Here is a 24,761-nt window from a genome sequence, read left to right on the forward strand (position 1 = left end):
CGTGGACGGATGAAAGAACGAAAACAGGCCCCACAGTTGCAGCCCCTCCACCCCCCAGCCAACCTCCTCTTCCTGGTGTTATAAATGGCCACTTTGGCCATGGCTAGGAGGAGATTGATGAGGTAGTCCTGAGACTTTGTGGGGCCACGGATGGGGTATGCATATGTAAAAAGGTGCAGGAAAAAGTGCAGCCAGAACCTCAACAAGAGATTCTGGAGGAGCCGGAAGAGCGGCTGCAACCTGGCACACTGCAGATAGACATGTGCTAGGGTCTCTCGCACACCTCAAGCATCAGGAAGAGGGGTGAACCGCGCCAGGTACATACCTGTGCTCATGGCTACATGAAGGAGCCACATGTGCCAGCCGAGCACATAGGTATCCACCTACTCCCTCCAGTCATAGTCCAGGAGGTCTCCGATCCTGGTAACTTCTGCCAGGACCAAACTCTGGCACACGGAGGGTGGCTCTGCCACCTGCACACAAAGATGAAGATTGTGTATCAGGGGCTCCATGAGGAGATCTGCCCCCTCGGTGGCCGCCATGGTCACCGAGACCAGCTTCCAGGTCCGGAGGCGGTCCTGGTAGAAGACCGGCAGCTCGGAGAGGTCTCGTGGAAGACCTCTCGGATGGAAATAAAAGAGCTTCCATAGAAGGCGGGTATATTAGCCCCAAGATAAGCAAGTCCATGTTCCCATGGTAATTGAACAGGGGTTACTCCAGCTTAATTAGGACACCTGGGGCCAATCAAGGGCCTGCCAGAACCTGTTAAAAGCCTCCCCTCAAGTCAGATAGGGGCATGCAATAAGAGCTGTGGGGAGCAGGTGTGCTACTGGAGAGCCAGATGGTGCAGACCCTGAGAAATGTCAGCAGACAGACCTCACGGTACAGAGGTGAAGAGCAGGGGAAACCCTGCTCAACAGGGCGTATATCCTTTCTGGGACCCAAAGGTTTGGGGAGAAGAGACCCTGCCAGACGGGAGAGACTGAACTGGGTGCCTGGCCTGCTGCCACAACACCCGGAGGAGCTACCAGAGACTAAGAAGCTCTCCTCCCCCTCCCCTGTCAGGGAGGCCGGGAGGAACCCCTGCTCAGACAAGGAGGGGGACAGTAAACCCAAGGGTGTCGGGAATGACCCAGCCCATTGCTAAGAGGAAGTGTGGAACCCACCAAGGCGGAGAAGGAGCTCTGCCACACCCCACGTGCAATGAAGTACAAAGACTCAGCATTTCAGTTACATACAGGGTTTATTTTCCATTTTATACATAAATGGAGAAGGCTTGTAGGACTAAGCAACTGTACAGCAATTTTAGAAACAGAAGTGCATGTTCACTATTCATCATTTGGAGATGCAGATAGTTACTTATCCCTAGGATCACAATGTGAGCTAAATGTTTAAAAGGCAAACAGGTAGAAAACATGCACGTTTTCAGTTTGTTTTTTAAGCTATCAAACAACTCTAAACCACTGGGTGATCAGATATTTTAGGACCCTAAAGCCATGGTTTGCTGGAAGTGAAACTGTACCTTCTCTCATAATGTATCCTAGTTTATATGTAGGAGATCTATCAAGAACTGGAGCATAAAAGTCCAGAAAATGTTTTCTATTCTACAGTTTAAAAAAAAAAAAAGTAGATCAATTAGTGGAAGGTAGAAAGGTCTGACACTCAGATGAGTCTGTCTGCCACATAAGTAATTTATGGGGTCTGAGCATGATATGACTGCTGGTTGATAGTTATTTTAAGATTGTATGAAAGATAAAACTATATAGAGATTTTACACTGCTACATTGGATCTGATGTACACATTGGCCTGTCCCTGACATATCAGTGTTATGTACACTGATGATATTGTACTGAATACAATACTACTCTCAGATTTATAAACAAACAAAATGGATCTTATTCAATACTCTAGCACAAGTCTGACAATCATATATTTGCCCTACCAGTATAAAACACTCAAAGGGCACTAGAAGGCTGGAGTCTTGTGATATAATATATTAAACAGTGCTCAGGCAAAGCTTTGCCAAACTCAGCATTACGGAATGAATCACATCGTGAAAGTGAAACAAAAATTTGAAGCAATACTGGCTAAAAGTTTCATTTTGGGTGCCTGAAGTTAGATATCCATCTCCAAATATAGGCACGTCCATAACAATGGCCAGATTTTTAATGGGAGCAGCAAAGGCTCAACATTTCTGAAAAAAATAAGGCCACTCAGGTGGCTAAATATGGAGATGGTGCCTAACTTTAGGCACCAAGAGATACATTTGACGCATTATCTCAAACTTACTGAATAAACTGTGCACATATTTCCTTCCCTTTCAGACTTTTTTTTTTTTTTAAGTTAACACAAACTATTTTGACCACTTATATCTAAGTAAGAATCTTACTAGGCACGGTACAAAAACCCTTGAATAATTGAGTATTTTTTTCAATAGGAATGGAAATAGAATCTGAAAACATTTCTAGCCTTGCTGTAATTCAAGCTTCCCACCTGCCTCGAAGTTACATTTCTTACAGCTTTGAAATCACAATTGAAGTACCAATAGGATCACATATTGAGGCAGATTTCTTACCTGGGAATGTCTGTGCAGTAACCAGGGAGAGCAGGAAAACAGCATATAATAATATTAATAATAATGGAACTAAGTATTTATACTACTGTGGCACCCAGAGAGTCCAATCAGGATCCCATTGGGAATTAAAAATAGTTTCAGGTATTACACCTACTTTTTAGTTCCCCTGCCAATTTTTGTGATTTTACAAACACTTCATGAAGTTTAAAACATGTTTGTGCAATTCTTGTACACAACGGATGAAAGAAAAACATGGAGAAATGACTAAGGGCCCAATCACGCAAATACTTCATGTGCCTAACTTCACTCATATAAGTAGTTCAAAGACAGGCACGTGCTTAAATGTTTGCAAGATTGTGGTCTGACTACACAGAGGAAACTGTGAAACTGAATGTAGACAGAAGGCTGTCAAATGAAAGATCAGAAGAGTTGTACTTTCTGCTCCAGGCTCTTTCAATTATTGGTAATAACTGTAGGAAAAAAATTTCAGATGGAAGTGGGTTTTTTGTTTGTTTGTTTGTTTTTAGTTTAAGTTGATTATTCCTCTAATGAAGTTCATTTTCCAGTGCACCAGGTTCAGCTCCCTGAAATACACCCCCTGGCCAGAGTCTGGATACTAACTTAAGTAGGTATAAAGAAAAGGAGTACTTGTGCCACCTTAGAGACTAACAAATTTATTTGAGCATAAGCTTTCGTGAATGCATTCGATGAAGTGAGCTGTAGTTCACGAAAGCTTATGCTCAAATAAATGTTAGTCTCTAAGGTGCCACAAGTACTCCTTTTCTTTTTGCGAATACAGACTAACACGGCTGCTATTCTGAAACCTGTCATTAAGTAGGTATAAAATTTTTTGCAGTGAAACAGCAGTATTTCTAATTGTGCCGTAGAATCCTCCACCACAGCTTGTCATCAACAATAGATTCATGAAAACAGTTACAAAATTTCTGCAAGAGATAAAAGCTTGTAGTCATAATGGATGTCATTTTAAAAGCCCATTTCCCACCTCTAGTCCTGTGTAGTCATCACTAGTTTTGTTACAGAGCCACTTGCCGTGAATTCCTGTGTTTTTTTTTGTCTTCAGTTCTGCTTAGTGCTGGAAAGAGCATGATATACCAAGGTAGAACAGTTAATAATCTAATCATGAATATCAGCATAATACACACAATTATACTTGGTTAAATTTTCTTTGCCATAAATCATCCCTACATCTAAAATATTAGAACTTAGCAGACTAGAGATATAGAACTATTCAGTACATGTACAAAAAACCCCTGCATTTATACAACATGCACTTTAGTCACATAGGCCCTGAACCTACTCCAGCTGAGATCAATGGGAGTTTTACCTTTGACTTTAATGGGAGCAAGATTGTGCCTTCTTAATTGTTTATGTTCCATGGCAGGCAATGCTGAAAGACATAGTAATAAGTCTTAACACCTTCAAACAGAGGGATTAGATTTTTTGGAACAAATGCAGTAAGCATGTTGATAATGAATTTCCAGATGGCAATAACATGGTATCAAAGGTTTAAAATAGTCTACGCCGCCAGCAATATATAGCTAGAACAGGTTTTTAATTTACAGGTTGTATTTCCGGGAAGACGTTAACACACAAAAAGATTAAGGGGGCCAGATCCTGGACTCAATCTTCAGGTAGAGGGCAGTGGAAAACAGAATTATGGCATTTCAAAAATTCAATACAACTTTGAAGTAGAGTTCAAAAATAAAAATATAGCCCACACTTATTCAAGACGTACACAGAGGCTTCATGCTGGCCAGAACTGCCATCTTGCAAACTGGACATATTTCTTGGACAGCATCAGTATTGCTTTTCTTTACCAATTGCCTCCAAAGCACTTAAAAGGAGGACCTTCTTACTCAACTGATCTATTCCCTGTGAGCATCACAGCCATATCTGCTGACTTTATTGTAATTATGTTAGATGCTACAGTTAAGTTCTTTCAAGAAAAAGTTGACATACGTGGCCTTCTCCATCCCCTTGGTTTACTTTCCCTTTCTTCTCCTCCTCCTCCAATTCTCCTCATTCTCCTGTCACTCAGACAGATGTTTCTTATCTGTTCTCATCATTTTCTTGTATTCCCCTGTCTATATCAATCTGTTGTCTTTTGTCTTACTGAGATTTTAAGTTCTTTGGGGTACAGACTATCTTTTAGTTTTGTGATTGTATAGCACCTAGCACAATGGGGTCCTGGTCCTTGACTAGGGCTCCTAGGCACTTTGGCAATACAGATAATGAATACTACTACTACTTTTTATTCCTGTTGGTTTTGCAGAGCCAACATGGCTGAGAGAGAGAGAGCTGGATTCTATTATTTCTTGTGCGTTGACAAACTTTTTACTAAATTCCACTTAGTTACACCCGTTCCAATCCACTGAAGAAGTTGTACCTATATCACTGAGGACCTGAGAAAATAATACAAGTTGACTTTCAAATTCTAGCCTGAAAAAATGAGAGCTGGTATTCAGAAAAAAAACAAAACAAACAAAAACCCACATTATTTTAACTGTAACTTAATCATATTTGATCTGGGAGTCAGACACACAAACAGGGAAACATGTCATTTTTCACAGTTACTTTTCAGATATGAGCTGCACTTGAAAAAATACAGGAAAATATAAAGGAAAGGGGACAGAGCGCAGAAGGATCCTTCTCTTTCATTCGCTGTCTACTCTCCTGATCTTTTACCTTTTCTTCTCCCATATTATTTTGTGTAAAAATTAATACCCTCTTGTGCCTTCATCAATTTAGAGTTCATTAAATGTTTTTATTTTAAACCTTCCATGGTCCTTATTGTCTCCTACACAGGAATAACCACGTTGGGGGGAGAGACCCAAGTTTCGTCTCTATTTTGAGTTCTTTGAACCCCTCTTAAGGTTATGTGGTTTACCCCTCTATAGACGACAATGGTGGTTTTTCCTTATCCCAAAGATTCTCCAATATCTGTGCTCCTCTCAGAACTGGAGGAGGTAAATGAGGTCTCTCTCCTGATCTTGGAGGAGATTTGCTTTTGGGAGTTCCCCTAGCTGCAGCAACCTCCCCTCCCCTGTCCACCAAAAGTGGATAATGGAGCAAATACAGCCTACAATGCCTAAGATGCTGAGCTTGCACAAACTCAGGCTGTATTAATTTATGCAGCTTCCTTTGTGGGTTTAGGACAGAATATCCAGGAGTCCAACTGATGCTCCTAGCCTCCTCACAGGAACCCTTGGGGAGGACCCTCTATAACAAAGCTGGGGATGGACATGCAGCCAAGACTGAACTCCCTTCTAAGTATCATGGGCACAGACATGAAGGGGAGATTAATGTCTTTTCTTTAACCTCTCTCTCTATTAAAAAAAAAAAAAAAGGTAAAATCCTTGCTCTATCGATTTATAATTCTGCTTCAGTAAAATGTTGATTGTATTGACAGACAGTCAAAGTCAGTGTATAGCAGCCTTTCCAAGTCAGGAGATCTGAGATCAAATGCTGATTAGGTCAAAAGTGAAAGTTTGTTCAGCAGTCACTGCTTAGCCACATCTCAAAGCGACTTCACAATTCAAGGCTACTGTCAGTCTCTTCTTATAAACAGCCTAGGATTAAGATAACAGGAATACCTGCAGACCAGGATTAAGGTGCATTGGCAGAATTGTGCAAAAGTTTGCAAAACACCCGCCTGTATTATCCTTGGCTATAACCAGTGCAAGTTAGACTTTTGGTAAAAAAAGCCTTTTTTTTATAATCACCATTTTAGTAATTTGTTACTGCAGTGTAGCACTCCCATTTGAAGGCACATCTCCTGTTAATGACCAACAGGAGGGGATCTGCAGAAGCAATATTGTATAGTTTACATAAGAACATCCTTATTGCTGCGTTTTGCCTCAGTATGGCATGAAGAATATGGTCCAATACCCCTCACCTGGAAAGTATCCCCCTTATTGACCCCAATTCTCAAAAACAACAATAAAAAAACCCCTGCTCATGTCATTTAACTGCCATCTTCTTTAACAGCAGAATGAGCAGAGCAGACATGGTAAGAAGCATTTCCTTCTCGGTTCTCCTTAATCAAGAGGATGAGACACTGGGCCTCCAGAAGGAAATTTTTATAGAAATTATGAGATTAAAAAGATTAAAAAGAGACAGCAAAACCCCTAATACTCTCACAAAGATACAAAGATTTTGAAAACCCCAATAAACTAGTTATGACTTAAACAGTAGGGGAGGGGCACAAAAGTGTCTTGAGTTGTAGCACAACTAAAATTCCACTTCAAACATGGACTTTTAAAATGAAGAAGGCAAGAGAGCCACTGCTAAAGCTTCAGACTGAATCTACTTTTTGAGCTGTTAGACACAGTATTTTAGAACAGGCTTAGCATTCTGATTCATACACCATACCATTATTTACTAAAGGGGATGTATTTGTGTTCCCAAGAGAGGAACTGTACCATTCTTACAGTACCTCTGTAGTCTTGTATTTAAATAAATGACAATTTAAAAACAATTATTGAAAATGTTCAAAACAAACAAAAAATATACAAAATCAATCTGGTGGAAACAAACTGAACAAGCGGCTTATGTAAATAGAGTCCAAAACTTTTTACATTCTGTAAATGCAAGTATAAATTTCTAATATTTAAAGTACTGTTGGAACACAACACCTTTCAACACAACTGCTCAATCTTTTATTGTTGAAAAATCACCAAGTCACTGTATGAAGAGCAAAAAGGAAAAGAATGGCGCTACTTATGCAGTCAGATGTTAAAATCCATGCTCAATAAAGAATATATTAACAAATGACAGGAAGAGGATAGAAGATGGAGTTTAAACCAAGATTTTTCTTGCAAGTCATCTAATTTTTCTAACAATTCCAGAAAATACATGCTCAAAGTTGATTTTAGAAAAACATCTATTTCAGCTTTGAAAAATTATTCTATTTGTGACTAAAGCTAGGTTATAAATTACCAGTATTTACCTCAATATATTGGAAAGATTGCCTCAGTATCAAGAATTGGCTGTTCTTAACTGATGCAGTATTTCATTATTGTATGGAAACAATGCATCAAAAAACAGATTTGGGGTAGGGGTTGGAGTCCATTTTCAAACACTTGATCACTTTAATGATGGGTTTCCAGTTCAAGAATTGTCCACTCCCCTTGAGGAGAAGAACAATCTTCAGAGGAAAAGCTTGCCACTGTTATGCTTGCTGAAGAATCATCCAGTGGTGATATTAATTCAGTCCATCTACTGAAAGTATCAACGTGTGATTTACCCTGAGGCTTTGAACCATCTCGTGCCAGAAGTAGTGTCTGATTGATAAGATATTGTGCTAAGTTAAGGTCTTCGGGAACAGAGTTTTTGAAATCAATGTTTGAGTCCTGCTCAGATAACAATTGCCTGAGAAGAGTCCAGTCCCGTTCTGCAAATTGCTGATCTTCAAAATCCACATCTAGAATGTCCCTTTCTGACTCCATCCTCTGCTCAGTAGCTTCTCCAACATCCATCTCATATATTGGAGAAAGGGTTTTTGAAGGTCGATGCTCATACATGCAGGTTTGTGCCAATACGTCATAATCATCTATGTCTCCTGCAATAATTCATAATACTACACAATGTAAAAATTGCACATGTTCCCCCTTCAGGGCTTTGTAGAGCAAAATTTAACTCATTGCACCAGAAACAATCCAACAAGTAAGAAAAAATGTAAATTTATACAAAATTGACAAAATGTAGGCATTTATTTTCTGTGTAAAAAACCAACCAACCAACCAAACAAACGAATTCTGGTTTACAGATTAAGTTAGAGCAGCAATCACCACTGGTAATTAACAATAAACTTTCATAATTAGAAAATTTCTGATACAGAAAAGACAAGTTATGTAAACAAACAATGCACATGGAATTTCTAATTCACTACAATAACTTAAAGTTGGAACAGGAGGTGGGTGGGAAGGAAGGGGGAAAAAAAAAAGAACATATGATCACTGAATGGTGATGTAAACTATATCAGCTCCAAAGAGAAGGAAAAACAAAATAGCTTATTCACAGGCTTATTTTATACTACACATTATAAGGGTAGCTGCAGGCAAGGACAAGCAAACTTAAAAAAAAATAGTACAACTTTTAAAGGTCTTCTGTGGTTCTGCTGAACATAGATCATCAGCATTTCATTACTTTTGAATACACAATAGTTAATATATTCAGACACTATTGTGTATTTTATAATGGGATACTTTGAATGACTGGTTTAAAAAGACAAAACAGATAAAACATCTAGACAATAATCTAACTCGGTGAATCAAGCTAGAGCTTTTTTGTTTATGATCACTGGTTCAAATATAATCTCTCTTTTAGGAAATCCGTTTTCACTGGTAAAATTTAGAACAATTTTAGTAATCCTGTAAACTGCAAGTCTTAGGTCCAAACCTGCTCCCATTGAAGTCTATGGGAAACATCCTGCTGAATTCAGCGGGAGAAGGATCAGCATCCATATCTTTGTGTAAAATACAATATATCAACAAATTCCAAAAGTAATGAATATAGCTGTTAAGGTAAACAGTTCAGTGCACTTTAGTAAGGTTATTACTGTAGTTATTGCACATTCCACTTAAATATATGATATAGGTTGTAAAGCAGACAAAACGTATACAAAAGTTCCCACCAAAAGCTGATGCTGCCAATGTTAAATTGGACCAAAAATAATTAGCATGCAAGGAATTGTTCCCAATCTTTCTTTTTAGTACTGCATAAAATCTATCTGAATAGATTTGCCTAGTATAAATATTCAAGTTTTCCACTGAAACATTAAGTTATTTAATGTGTATCCAAAACGGACGAGCATTCAGTAAACAAGTAAATAATTAAAAGCATTTATGTTTTGTTAAAAAATTTGAGCCAATTATTAATTAGAGTTCATGATTTGACCCCAGACATCACATTTCCAATATTCTGCCTACTAATTTAATTTTTTGAGGGACTTAACGTTTCTATTTCTGTACATTACCTGCAGGTAAATCAGTATTAGTGTATTCAGTAGGTGCTTGTTGACACTCTCTCACTTGACCTTCCTGAGTCAGTAACTGACTCTTACAGGGTTTTACAGGTTTTGCAGAGCTGTTCTTTTGCATGTCACAGTTAGTATCTCTTTGATGAAGGTCCAGATGACATGGTCTTTCCTGAGACTTTGTGTCATTGTCTGAAAGTTTATTGCACTGCTGAATTTCGTTAATCTCTTCATTCTTACTATTTACCTTTTGCTCTTGTATTGAACACTGACTATCTGCTACTGAGAGTGCTTTCTCTGGGCAATTTTGTTCTGTGACCGAAGCACCCTGATTATCTTTTCCTTTGATTTCTGTGTTATGAAGATCTAAAAAAAAGTGCTCACTTTTATCTAATCTCTCACGTCTATCCTTTTCTTGCTGTTTGCATTCCAGGAATCCATCTTCAGTCTCCAATGAATACCTTGAACAATAAGTTTTTCCATCATGCTCCTGAGATACACTATCAAAAACATCAGAAGGAGTAGGGGAATCTATGGAATGCTGAAGGGGAGCGTGAGCGTCTCCGTCATCAGATCCCAACTCTTCACATTCGTCTACTGAAAGTAAAACAGATCGCTTAAAATTTTTAGTTGTAGAAAACTCTTGACTTTCAATATCATTCTCTGTTGCATCTTCAAAAGCTAAATTAACAATTCCTTGGAATGGCTGAGTAGGAGGGTCAGATGGAGGAAAGGTTTCTGTTACATTTTCTGCTTCAGATCTTTCATCTTCCGTTTCATCTGCAGAAGAGGAAACTTGGTCCACTTCCTGAGTAAACTGTGCACTGCCAAAAGTAGTGTTTTCGTTTTCCTTAGTATTGAACCTTAATACACCTTGATGTGACCACACTTCAGATCTTTTTCTTGGTATCTCATCATCACTTGTTGAATTAACACGGAAAAGATCTGAACCCTCTTTTTTCATTTTCACTTCTATTCTTAGACTACTGTCATAGATCTTTAGTTCTTCAGGCGTACTTGTATCACTGCTGCTTCTTCCAAGAAAATCATGGCACAACATAGTGCTACATTTAGAAATCCCTCTCTCATTTGATCCTTCATCATCCTGAGAGCCTCCAGCATCATAGTCTTCTGATCTTGGTTTGATATCATCAGAAGATGTTGTTGCACTGCCGGTATCAGATTCAGGACTCTCTTTTGGATCCAACACACCTGTACTCAAATTCCAACGATCCACAAAGGGAATTTCTGAATTTTCATGGCTTTCTGGTGTTTCTGTAGTATCCATATCTTTAGGTGAACATTTTTCTGTAACCTGTCCTGTGAAACATTTTGAAGCAGCATCTGAGTCTACTGTAGCAGACCTGTATTCGGTCAAGGCTGATTTATCAGACAATTGACCAGCCTTTGCAAATCCCTTTACATGAGTCTTAGAGGATTTTCTTTCATCTTGTTCTGAATTAGAGGCATTTGTTACCTTAGAAAAGCTGGGAAAGTGATCTTCTCCATAATTAATGCCCATTTCAGTGTTTAAGGTTTCATTTTGTTCTGCACAGTCTTCTATTGCTTGTCTTAAATGTACTTTGCTGTTTCCTGAATATCCCAAGTATTTCTGAGCTGAATCACAAACAGTTTTGCACTTTTTCAATCTTTCTTCTGAAACGGAACTAGGGAGTTTTTGGCCAGTATTCTTGCAAATGACTGAGTATGCATTTCTACTAGGCTCTGTATAACAATTAAATTCAGTTGTACTATCATCATCTTTGTTTTTATCTACCAGATATTCAATTTCATCTTCACAAACCTGTTTTGATTCCATTTCATTTTGCATTGAAATATTCAGCTTAGGAACATTTTGTCCTCTAACTTGAGTACAAAAAGGTTTGGTTTCTACTTTGTATTCCCCATTTTCAAGAGGATCCAATAATTTTCTTGGATCAGGTTGCCATGATGCCATGAGCAGGTCTCCTCTGCTACACTCTATCATAGATTTTTCACACTTACTTTGTTTTGCAGGGCTGCATTTGTTATTGTCGTGTGGCTGAATTGCAAAAGCAGCAGCAGTGTGTTGTTCAAGTTTCTGTTCTGAACTTTTCTGTTCAGGACTATGCATGTTTTTCTGGACAACAGGAGATTCACTTCTTGAATGTCTTTGTGTTGAAGATTGAGCTTTTGATATAGGCTGCCCAGTAACTATTTTCTGTTTTGGGTCTTTACTGTTTATAGTCTCACCTTTCTTCGAATGGGTCTGATTTTTGGGTGTTCCTATTATTTTTGCAGTGGCTTTAACTGCAGATGTTTGTGACTGTTTAATACTCTTTTTCTTAGATGAAGGTTGTTTTTCTGAAAGTGTTGTCTGAGACAAATTTTGCATCATGTTTTTTTCTTCATCTTGTTTCGGAAACATTCCAGATCTTAATGAATTTTGTGAGTCTCCTTGTGGTCCTAACAAATAAAAAAGTAAACAAAACACATTCTAGTCAGAGAACTATATTATTGATAAGTTGGATGCATGTAATTCAATTTAATATTTGTTACACAATTAAATGATCTTAAACACAAACATTTAATAAAAATATCTTGCACTAACATAGGACCTTTGAATGCAAAGCACTTTACAAACTGTAAATGTAGGAATCATCCACTACTGAAGTGCAACTATTACTAGAGTGGAAAGCAGCAGCTATCTAATGGTACACAAAAATCACTGCTCAGCTGTTTAATCTAAGAAGTGATGAGTACTCTATTCAATTTAAATTACAGAGGAAATTTAAGTAAGCAGAATGTACTTATTCTAGTTGTAATATGGCCAAAACACCAGTATTAACACCCCTGCTCTTTCAGAAAGTGTTGTGAGATCTTTAATGACCATAAATGGACAGGACCTATGTTTCATGTACTTGCTCAGGGGTTCTCAAACTGGGGGTCGGGACCCTTTAGGGGGTCACGAGGTTATTACATAGGGGGTCGTGAGCTGTCAGCCTCCACCCCAAACTCCGCTTTGCCTTCAGTGTTTATAATGGTGTTACATATCCAAAAAAGTGTTTTTAATGTATAAAACTCGTACTCAGAGGCTTGCTGTGTGAAACGGGTCACCAGTAGAAAAGTCTGAGAACCCCTTTACTAGCTGAATGTGAATTAAAGTAGCATTCTGGTTCTAATTTAATCAATAAGGAAATGCAGTGTTCAAGCTGAAAATATTCCACCCCTTACTTTCCTTCTTGTGCCTTGGCACAGCCAGGTCTCTACACAGTGAAGGTTATTACATACCATACCATACCATACTTGCTATAAAAACAGCTACAATGGACTATACTTTTTGCTAGTTATAAAGTAGGTTGCCAAGGTGTTAAAATGCAGATTTAAAAAAGGTAATTCTCAAGGTCTTGTATTGTCCTTGCACCTTAAACTGATTTCTCCTTGTCTTACGATACTTTTTCCATGTCTGTGAATGCACAGTATTTCTATACTGATGCTTATTAATGGAGCAGACAGTGAATTTTTAAGAAAAGATAAGTCAGGTTTTACTTAATACTCTGAGGACTTTGGACTTTCACTTAATATATTTTATATCCCATAATATACTCTTATTTTATTTCAAAATCCTTAAGAGTAATGAGTAAAACACTACTTATCTTTTACCCATAGGCAATCCTGTGCTCCAGAACTGATGATCAGTGCTACTGACATCTAGAGTTCAGTACATGCTGGAATACCTTGGCTTGTGTGACAAATCAATAACTTTGGGGCTGTAACTATGAGACCAACTAAATATGAAAAATAATGTCGGTTAGGTGACTAAAGAGCTTCCTAATTATGTTAATTTGAGCATTACAGTCTTTATAGTAGTGGAATTTTGTTCACCTGTAACACTTGTTCCCTGCACATTACTGTGACTTGCAAAGTCATTCATCAGCAGTTCTGATTTTCTACCTCCTACTTAGGTTTTTTCCACAATCACTGTAACTCTCTCTGGTGTTCTAATACAATCAAACTGAAGTGATTATATTTTGCACTCTATAAAAGTTTAATTCTTATTTACACACTTAAATTAAAAGATGATTACAAAAGAAAAGATCATTTTGAAATATTTTTACTACATATTATACCGAATGCATGAAAAACTATATTCATAAATGATGAACAATGGAATCAACCAGTTTTAAATATAAAAAACATATTATGTAGACAAAAGGAGAAATATCTTCCATCCAATCCTCAGCATGGATCTCTAATGTGTATGTGAACTTGTTTCAGATACAGAATTTCTACTGAACTTAATGGAAGTTCTAGGTGCAGAATACTTAAGATACCATCAGAGGACAAAAGATCCACAAAGCATATTAGGGAAGAGGGTTCTCCCCAATAGCTGGCCATATTATATAGATAGATAGATATAGATATAAACATAGACACACACACACACCAGCCTCATGAGAATTAAACAAGCAGAAAAATACATCTAAGGTCTGTCAGCAAAAATGAAATATGGGAAATACACCAAGATCATCAGAACTTGTCTGTTGTCTGATAACAAATTCCTTATCATTTAATTCTACCTTCGTTTTTAGCAACATTAGCTGGTGCATTCTTTGTCTTCTTCTGAGATGTAGAATTGCCACTCACATTTCCCTTATTCTTCAAAACAGTTTGTTGATTTTGTTCACTGTATCCTTTTCCAGTGGATTTCTTTGTCACACTGTGGGAGAAAAAGATACTGCTTGCATTACTTGTAAGTTTAAGATCTAAAAATGAATTTGTTTAAATAATCAGTAGTACTCTATATATTTTAACATCGAAAGCACAATATATGCCATGTGAAATGACTTTCTGAAAATAAACAATATATTTAGGGACCTCTTTCTCCAAGGTACTAACTCCTCTCATCTTCCACTGATTTTGTAGCTCCATCTAAAGCTATATAAGAGGTTATGGACAGTTCTCAGCACTTCCCAGGATTCAGTCATATAATTGTTCAGATCTGCAGACTTACTGTAACAATGCTAAAATAACAAATACACAAAGCAGCCCAAACCTAGAGGCAAAAGAATTCTATCGTCACAAGAATATTGTCCATAGTTATTTCTACTTTCTTACTAACAATGAGAAATAGACAACTATTCTGAAAAATTCTTAGGTTTAAAACATGTTGATTAAATGACAATTACATTTAATCAAGCAATTAAAAACCCAGTATATAATTATAAGTAATATTTTGATTTCCCACAAACCTATTTGTTGTAATGTTAGTCTCAAGTTCATTAGCTTTTTTGTTGGTGGCTCCATTAGTCATCTTCAAAGCAGACTTTGTTTTCACTGCTATAAGCAAAATTAAAGATTTAGTTATAGGATAAAAAATATGATATACAAATACCTAAAAAGAAATACTAACGTATAAATGGTCAGATACTGAAAACAGCATAGATGCCAAAACTGGAAGAATTGAGGTTTTTATAGTGCTGTCTTGTATACGCACATATTTTTTCAAAGCACATACAATTTGAGTTAGAGCCATTAATATGGGACATTTTAGCTTGACTTTTTGTAATTAATATTTATTTTAAAAATATGCTTGTGCAGGGTCATAACCATATACAATAGAAATTTTGGAACTCTTCAGGCTGTTTTCTAGCATATGACCTGCCTGTGGCAAGTCAGAAGGGATCTCTTATTACCAGTATGTTTTTTTCCTTCATCTACTGGTTTATCCTCTTTGGGTTCATCTAGTTGTTCATTGGAAATCTGTAAATCTGTACTTGAGTTTGCTGACTTGCTGAAAGTTCCTGTCTCTGTTACCAGAGAGGGTGATTCTTTCCCTGTGGTTTTCTTCAATGGCTTTGTTTTGATTTGCACACTTGGGCTTCCAGTAAGTACTTTAGGTCTGGCACCTGAACTTTTTCCTTCCTGATTTTTTACTCCTTTTCCACTTCCTGAATTTTTTTGCCCACTTGAAGATGACCTCTCTGAATCTTGTTTGGTAATCAAGCTTTCAGCCTTAGCATTTCCATTGCTTTCTGTTTTTGGCTTTATGACAGCTCTAGCCTTTGGTGAAGCAACTTTTTCCCCAGTTTTTGAATCTTTTGTAATCTTGGAAACTGTTTTCTTACTATCTTTTCCCTTCAAGTCATCATGTTTTGAAGTCTTATTAGCAGTGTTCCTGTTAGTACTTGATGTATGTCCAGATGCTCCTAATCCATCAGATTTCATTTTATCCTGATTAGTGAAGGAATCGCCCCAATAATCTCTCTTGCTGTTTACTTTCCAGGAAGTGTGCCTTATATCAACAGAGTCAGTAATGCGTCTGTTTAGCTGGAAAGAACAGAAGATACTTAGCAACACAATAAATCATGCATAATTTTTAGCTCTTGAAACGTAGGTACTCCTGAAGTTTAGCATGAATCTAGCACTAAAAGTAGAGTTTAGGAGGAAGAAATAAAAATCATTTTTCAAGTCATGGAGCTCAGATTGCTGCCTTTCAAGCACCCTTAAGTACTAACTCCAGTTTCCTTTACGTCCCCTATTGAATCAGAGGGTACAAGAAATGCCTATGCAAAACCTTGTCCTTTGCTTTGGACACAATACTGTATAATCTTTATACAATAGTTCCTGTTGGAAAGATTCATTTATTTTATAGGTTGTATTTAGATTTTCAAAGTGGGAATTCAGTATATGATTCCCTATGAACATAAACACTGCCATTATTTTTAAATACATATGACATGGGAAGCTTTCAACCATTCTAAAACAGTACATCTTCCAAATAAGGGTTCAGAATTCCCGGGTAAAGGTATTTTTTTAGTGTTAAGATTTAAGCCTATAAAAATGTAATCTAACTAGTAACGAAGTGAATAGTAATGTATATCCTTGGACATTAACCCCTATAACAGTACCTTTTCTGTCAAACAGCAATGTCACTTTGGGCATTCTCAAATACATGGATTGTTGATGACTTTGAAAAGCTCTTTCACAGCAAGCAGATTAATGGGGAGTGTAACAGACTGAGTTTATTGGTGGCTTGAGCTAGCGGAACAGCTCCATTAGCTCAGTGGCAGACCACTTGTTTTCCAAACTTGAGATCACAGCTTTATTATCATACACCGACAGGGAAGTGTGCAATAACTTCTGAACACAAATTCCTCTCTTCTGTTTGGTCCCAACTATTTGAAAGCATGGACTCCTGTAAACCCACATCAAAATCTAAAATGCTCTAATAACAGACATCACAGATTATGGATAAAATATTGGCTCAACTAGAATTACAAGGAAGATGTGATTGCTGAATATTAGCTATCAGTAGTTAGTAAACACAGACCACAATGCATTACATTATTTTGAAAATATAAACCATGAAAAGGAGCAGTTATGTTTACAGGATTCTGATTTTTTTTAATTGTAAGAATCTAAGCATTTACCTGAGAACTAGTGAATACAGGTTTTTTGCCAAGTCTTCGATCATCCCCTTTGTCAAAAGCAGCTGTATAGGGGAAAAAAAAGATCTCTATTATCAGTGGGAAGGCAGCATGAGAGAGAAAAAAAGCCACCCTTATTCATGGAACTATCTTTTGGAGCCAGAGAACAATTCTAGTGGTTCTAAAACTAGTCAGGGGAGATTTATTTTGACAAAATGGAAAACATTAAGTGGTGAAGGATGTTTTTATGTCTAGAGTACAGGATTCAGAGTTAGGAGAGCCAATAGCTGTAATGAACTCTGCAACAAACTTCTTATGTACCTGGTGCAAGTTACTTAATCTCTCTGTTTCCCCATCTACAAAACAAGGATAATACTTCCATATCTCTGATATATGTAGCTCATTAAATCTTTGGGGTGTACTTTGAGATCCTGGGTGTATAGGAATGTGCAAAAACAATCACTTTCAATTAGTTCTAACCACTTATACATTAGTACTAACATCATCTATTTGAAATAAAAGATCTATTCTCTTAAAACAACTACTGTAGTATACAGTATGGTCTGTTTGGGGGGCATGTGCTGAGCCTAGCAGCCTGCTAAGCAAGGCTGAGAGCTTCTTAAGGAAATTTTGATTCCTAATCCCTTTAGAATCCATTAAGCACTGACCAAGGAGCAGGGCTAGTCAGAGAGAACAGGGGTTTAAAAAACAAGCTTCAAAGTGATCAGGGAAGTTTTGCAAGGGAGTTTAGAGAAGAAGCATGAGAGCCAGATATACCTAATGTTCTCTAAACTTAGGCCAATAACCACCCCCACTTCCCCGCCCTCCAAAAGAAAAAAGGGAAAAAAGCTTTAAGAGTAAAGATGATGCAGGCAGAAGTCCAGCAGCAGAGCTGGAGCTATTCAATTTATTGCTGAATGCAGCGTGCATGATTACCTGCCTTGTGGGCAGGTGGCGTATGTGCATTCAGTGCAAGGAGCTCATGACCCTCAGAGACCGAGTACAGACTCTTGAGACCAAAGTTGCTGAACTGGAGAAGCTAAGGGAGACTAACAGGTACCTAGATGAGGCTTTCTGGGACATATCAGAGTGGTCTGACAGCCTTTGTGCTGTTGAGGAGGACGAAAGTCTCCGGGAAGGAGAACATCGAACTGGAGCGGAGGGAAACAATCCTATAGTTGGGACCCTCCTTCCAAATGATGTCATGGGATCCTCTTGCACTGAGAATACCTCTCAGGGGGTGGAGTGGGAGAGGGGATGGTGGGGAATCCCAGTTATTAGCAAGAGACAGGTAATGGGGGATTTGATCATTAGAAATATAAATAGCTGGGTTTGTGATGACCAAGAGAACCACTGGTGAACTGCCTGGCAGGTGCGAGGTTGTGGATCTCTCGAGACATCTAGACAGGCTTATATGAAGTGCTCAGGAGGAGGCGGTGGTCATGGTATATGTAGATACCAGTGATATAGGGAAAGGCAGGAGAGAGGTCCTGCAGGTCAAATTTAAGCTTCTAGGTAAGAGATTAAAGACCAGGACCTTCATGGTAGCATTCTCTGATATTCTTCCAGTTCCATGTACAGGGCCAATTGACGGGAAGAATTGGAGGGTCTCAATGCATGGAGGAGATTATGAGTCTATTACAGAAGTGGATTTGCCCTGCAACATGAAGGAGATCAGACTAGATGATCATGATGGTCCCTTCTGGCATTAAAGTCTATGACTCCCGATACTGACTGCATACATGTCACCTCACGATGGGATGCGGAGATAAAGTTTCTAGACACCATCAATGACTGCTTCTTGGAGCAGCTAGACCTGGAACCCACAAGGGGAGAGAGAATTCTAGATTTAGTCCTATGTGGAACAAAGGATCTGGTCCAAGAAGTGAATATAGCTGAATCGTTCAGTGATAATGACCACAACATAATTAAATTTCATCCTTAATGTCTTGGGGGGTGGCGGTGGGAGGAGGTGGAGGAAACACCAAAAAAGACCACCACAGTACCATTTAACTTCAGAAAGGGGAACTACACAAAAATGAGGAAGCTACTTAAATGGAAATTAAAAGGAACAGTCACAAGAATGAAATGCCTGCAAACTGCACGTAAACTTTTTTAAAACACCATAATAGAGGCTCAGATTAAATGTATATCCCAAATTAAAAAGAAAAGTAAGAGGACCACACACACACACACAAAAGCCACCATGGCTAAACAGAGTTAAAGAGGCAGTTAGAGGCAAAAAAGGCAAACCTTACATTGCAAAAAGACACAAAAACAGGAATATACATTCTATTCAGCACAGCTATTTTACCAGCCATTAAACAAGAGGAAATCTAACGCATTTCTAGCTAGATTACTTACTAACTTAAGGAGTTATGAAGAGCATTCCTGATCTGTTCCCGGCAAAAGCATCACACAGACAGACAGACCCTTTGTTTCCGCCCCCCCCCTTCCAGCTTTGAAAGTATCTTGTCTCCTCACTGGTCATTTTGGTCAGGTGCCAGCAAGGTTATCTTAGCTTCTTAACCCTTTACAGGTGAAAGGGTTTTGCCTCTGGCCAGGAGGGATTTTATAGTTCTGTATACAGAAAGGTGGTTACCTTTCCCTTTATATTTATGACACGCCCCCCAAATCACAGATAGGATGAAACACTGGCTGTGATTTCTTCCTGGAGCTCTAGGAGAAAACAGAGTTAATAAGATACATGCACCTCTAAATATACTACCAAGTATATAAAGACTAACAACATTTTCCACATCTCAAGGACGATTTTAACCAGTTGATTCTGGGAAACTTTCACAGGACAGTACATCAGCCACTTTGTTAGAAGCTCCTGAGATGTGTTGTATGTCGCAATAAAAATCTTAGAGCTAAACTCCATCAAGTAAGGTTTTTGTTATTTCCCGTGGCGGTATGAAGCCACTGTAGCGCAGCATGGTCGGTTTGCAGGTGGAAACGCCGTCCCCAAACGTAAGGGCGTAGCTTTTCCAGAGCGTAGACAATGGCGTAACTTTCCTTTTCACTGATTGACCAGTTGCTTTCCCTCTCAGACAGCTTCTTGCTGAGAAACACGACAGGATGGAATTCTTGATCCGGTCCTTCCTGCATTAAAACTGCTCCCACACCACGCTCGGATGCACCTAGGAACGGTTTATCAAAGTCTGGGACCCTTAGTACAGGGTCAGACATGAGTGTCGCTTTAAGCTGGTTAAAGGCCTTCTGACACTCTTCAGTCCACTGAATGGCATTTGGCTGTTTCTTTTTGAGTCGGTCTGTCAGTGGGGCGGCGATTTGGCTGTACTGTGGTACAAATCTGGCCAAGCCTAAGAAGGATTGACCCTGTTTCTTTGACTTTGGGACACGCCACTTTTGGATAGCATCCACTTTGGCCTGTAGGGGGTTTATAGTTCCTTGACCCACCTGTTGTCCAAAGTAAGTCACTCTGTTTAGACCTATTTGACACTTTTTAGCCTTAACAATTAGTCCTGCCTCCCTTATGCGCTTGAAGACTTTTTGTAGATGTTCCAGGTGTTCTGCCCAGGAATCCGAAAATATGGCGTAAAGGTAGGCGACTGCATAGTCTCCCAATTCTGCTAGGAGACCATTACAAGTCTTTGGAAGGTGGCGGCCCGAAAGGGAGTACATTAAATTCATACAGCCCGACGTGTGTGGTGAAGGCTGACCTTTCCTTGGCGTATTCATCTAGCGGTACCTGCCAGTACCCCTTGGTTAAGTCCAAGATAGAGATGAACTGGGTCCGTCCCAGTTTCTCCAATAGTTCATCTGTGCGTGGCATTGGATAGTTGTCTGGGTGAGTTACAGCATTTAGCTTACGGTAGTCCATGCAAAAACGTATCTCCCCATCTGGTTTGGGAACTAGAACCACTGAAGATGCCCATGCACTGCCAGAGGGGCAGATGACACCCATCTGTAGCATATCCTGGATCTCCCGTTCTATAGCATTTTTAGCTTGAGGAGACATCCAGTAAGGTTGGACTTTAATTGGGTGAGCATTACCTGTGTCGATGGAGTGGTATGCCCGTTCAGTCAGTCCTGGGGTAGCTGAGAATGTCGGCGCATAGCTAGTGCACAGCTCCTTGATCTGCTGTCGCTGCATACGCCCAAGGATCAAGGAGATGTTTACCTCTTCTACACCACCATCACTTTTCCCTGCGTAGTAGATACCTTCAGGCCACTCAGCATCATCTCCTCCCTGGGCTGTAAACTGACAAACCTTTAATTCTCTGGATCGATTAGAAGAGCTGAGAGGCGGTGGGTTGCTCCATGCCGCCATCCAAGCTCTTTGGAGGCTTTCATCTGCTTCCTGTTTGGCCTGGAACTGTTCCCTTGATGCTGGAGACATCAGTTCCTCATTGGATTGTGGACCTAGACTTGGTCCCTCTGGAAGCGATGTAGGGGATGGGGCTGTTTCTGTTGACTGTGAACTGCTTTCTGCTGGTGCACTATGTTGGGTTTCAGGCTCCAGCTAAGCCTCTTGTGTAGGGTTATCTGCCACTGCCAGTGCAGGTTCAGTGGGGCCCTCTGGTGTTGGGGTTGTAAGTACTGGATTCAGTGCTGGCAATGGGTTTGGTGCTGGTTGTTCTGCCGGTTCTGGGACTGGCTCTGTCTGGGTCTCTGGGACTGGATCCACTTCTGCCATTGCAGACGTTGGCATGGGGTCCAGTTCCCTTACCTCTGACCGGGTCCTGGTAGAAGTTTCCGGAACAGAGCTAGGCGTGACAGCTTGCTTAGCCTGGCTGCGGGTGACCATTCCCACCCTCTTGGCTAGCTTCACATGATTGGCCAAGTGTTCCCCCAACAGCATGGGAATGGGATAATCATCATATACTGCAAAAGTCCACGTTCCTGACCAGCCCTTGTACTGGACAGGAAACTTGGCTATAGGAAAATTGAAAGAGTTGGACTTGAAGGGTTGAATTGTTATTTGGATCTCTGGGTAGATTAAATTGGGGTCCACTAAGGAAGCATGGATAGCCGACACTTGCGCTCCGGTGTCCCTCCACGCAGTGACCTTCTTTCTGCCCACACTCACAGTTTCCCTCCACTCTGAGGGTATCTGGGAGGCATCTGGGCCTGAGGACCTCTGGTGTGATTCTGGTGCAATGAACTATAATCTGTTGGGGTTCTTGGGGCAGCTGGCCTTTACGTGCCCCAGCTTGTTACATTTAAAACATCGTCCAGCTGATGGGTCACTGGGGCGAGGTGGGTTGCTGGAGAACGGTGTGGCAGGACGATAAGGTGTCTGGAGTGTTCCTTGGTGTGTAGTTGGGGCCTTGGGCTGTACCCGGTAGTAGGGTGAGGGCGGAGGTTGTCCCTTCTGGTCTCCGCTCCAACTGCGACCAGGATTGTTCCTCTCTCCTCCCGTCACCCGTTTTGCCCCTTCTGATATTCACCCCAACTGCAACTAGTACTTTTCTTTTCTGCCACCTCCACCTCCACCCACCTCCAATCTCCCCCGCCGCGATTACAGTTGTAGGCTTCCCATCTAGGATGTATCTTTCTATTTCCCCAGGAACACCCTCTAAGAACTGCTCCATTTGCATTAGGAAGGGCAACTCTTCTGGAGATTTAACACTTTCTCCTGATATCCAGGCATCCCAATGTTTCACAATGTGGTAGGCATGTCGGGTAAATGACACATCTGGTTTCCACCTTAGGGCTCTGAACCGCCAACGGGAATGCTCAGGTGTTAGCCCCATTCTGACTCTCGCCTTTGTTTTAAACAGTTCATACTTGTTCACGTGTTCCTTAGGCATTTCAGCTGCCACCTCTGCTAAGGGTCCACTGAGCTGCAGCCTCAGCTATACCATGTACTGGTCTGAAGAGATGCTGTACCCAAGGCAGGCCCTTTCAAAGTTTTCTAAGAAGGCATCGGTATCATCGCCTGCCTTGTAGGTGAGGAACTTCCTGGGATCTGAAGTGGTATCTGGAGAAGGATTGCTCGGGTTTGTTTGTATATCCTGCTAAGCCTTTGCCTTCTCCATCTCCAGTGCATGCTTCCTCTCTTTTTCCTTTTCCTCCTCAGCGAGCTTCCATTCTTTTACCTCTACCTCCATAGCTCTCCTGTGGGCAGCCTCCATTTCATGTTCCTTTGCCTCCATTTCTCTCCTGTCGGCAGCCTCTTTGGCTTTTTCTGCCTTGGGTTCTGTCATCTTAGCCTCTCTGTTTTTAACTAACTTTACACCCAAGTGTTAAAAAAAAAAACTGGCTTGTAAAATTTAGTTGTGCTGTAACCTGATACCTATGTTCTATGATAGCTATTCTCAGCCTACAGAAAAATCCTCTAGCTGCTCTTAGCTAAAAAAAAAAAAAAACAACCTGTTCAGGTCAGTGAAAAACTTGTGAATTTCCCTGCAGGAGGTTAACTACCCTGCCTTTAGGTAGAGAAAACTCCAGCTCACAAAAGGAAGATCCCTTTGTTATGCTTGCTGCTGTCCCCTTTTACAAAACCCTTTTAAAATCCTGCTGTGCTTCTGGTTCAAAATGATCTCAAAAAAAAAAATCTCAAAATGATCCCAACACTCTGCCACCATGTCAACGTTCCTTCCCCACTCTGAACTCTAGGGTACAGATGTGGGGAGCTGCATGAAAGATCCCCTAAGCTCATTCTTCCCAGCTTAGGTTAAAAACTTCCTCAAGGTACAAACTTTACCTTGTCCTTGAACCCTATGCTGCCACCACCAAGCGTATTAAACAAAGAACAGGGAAACGGCCCTCTTGGAGATGTCTTCCCCCCCAAAATATCCCCCCAAGCCCTACACCCCCTTTCCTGGGGAAGGCTTGATAAAAATCCTCACCAATGTGCATAGGTGAACACAGACCCAAACCCTTGGATCTTAAGAACAATGAAAAAGCAATCAGGTTCTTAAAAGAAGACTTTTAATTAAAGAAAAAGCAAAAGAATCACCTCTGTAAAATCAGGATGGTAAATACCTTACAGGGTAATCAGATTCAAAACATAGAGAATCCCTCTAGGCAAAACCTTATGTTACAAAAAGACACAAAAACAGGAATATACATTCCATTCAGTACAGCTATTTTACCAGCCATTAAACAAAAGGAAATCTAACGCATTTCTAGCTAGATTACTTACTAACTTAAAGAGTTATGAAGAGCATTCCTGATCTGTTCCCGGCAAAAGCATCACACAGACAGACAGACCCTTTGTTTCCGCCCCCCCCCCTCCAGCTTTGAAAGTATCTTGTCTCCTCACTGGTCATTTTGGTCAGGTGCCAGCAAGGTTATCTTAGCTTCTCAACCCTTTACAGGTGAAAGGGTTTTGCCTCTGGCCAGGAGGGATTTTATAGTTCTGTATACAGAAAGGTAGTTACCCTTCCCTTTATATTTATGACAAGGCCTCTGTATCAGATGACTGGTGGATAGCTAATGTGATGCTAATTTTCAAAAAAGGCTCCAGAGGCGATTTTTCATACCTAATTTTCATACCAGGCAAACTGGTTGAAACTATAGTAAAGAACAATGATACATAGATGAACACGAAAGGGAAAAGAGTCAGCACAGCTTTTGTAAAGGGATATCATGCCTCACCAATCTATTAGAATTCTTTGAGGGAGTCAACAAAAACATATGGACAAGGGTGATCCAGTGGATACAGCGTACCTGGACTTTCAAAAAGCCTTTGACAAGGTCCCTCACCAAAGGCTCTTAAGCAAATTAACAGTCATGAGATAAGAGGGAAGGTCCTCTCATGCATCAGTAAGTTGTGAAAAGACAGGAAACAAAGGGAAGGAATAA

At 39.9% G+C, this 24,761-nt stretch overlaps 1 protein-coding gene across 11 annotated transcripts in view; it reads right to left on the minus strand.

Moving 5' to 3' along the window:
* The window catches only part of LOC102941321 (protein SPO16 homolog), a 97,035-nt gene that overhangs the window by 19,194 nt on the left and 53,080 nt on the right, over positions 1 to 24,761 (minus strand). For 4 of the 11 annotated variants that reach the window (XM_037906443.2, XM_043521366.1, XM_037906446.2 and 1 more), the window contains 6 exons: positions 16,986 to 17,047; positions 15,249 to 15,882; positions 14,805 to 14,892; positions 14,133 to 14,272; positions 9,574 to 12,018; positions 3,922 to 3,984 (listed from right to left, as the gene is read on the minus strand). In XM_037906443.2, the coding sequence (XP_037762371.1) occupies positions 3,922 to 3,984; positions 9,574 to 12,018; positions 14,133 to 14,272; positions 14,805 to 14,892; positions 15,249 to 15,882; positions 16,986 to 17,047 (3,432 nt within the window). Of the gene's footprint in view, positions 1 to 1,224; positions 8,493 to 9,573; positions 12,019 to 14,132; positions 14,273 to 14,804; positions 14,893 to 15,248; positions 15,883 to 16,985; positions 17,048 to 18,519; positions 18,750 to 24,761 lie in introns of those variants that run through there. The other 7 variants (XM_037906449.2, XR_005226446.2, XM_037906451.2 and 4 more) reach the window with 7 other exon arrangements.

The sequence above is a fragment of the Chelonia mydas genome, chromosome 8 (genome assembly GCF_015237465.2).
Source record: "Chelonia mydas isolate rCheMyd1 chromosome 8, rCheMyd1.pri.v2, whole genome shotgun sequence".
NCBI lineage: Eukaryota > Metazoa > Chordata > Testudines > Cheloniidae > Chelonia > Chelonia mydas.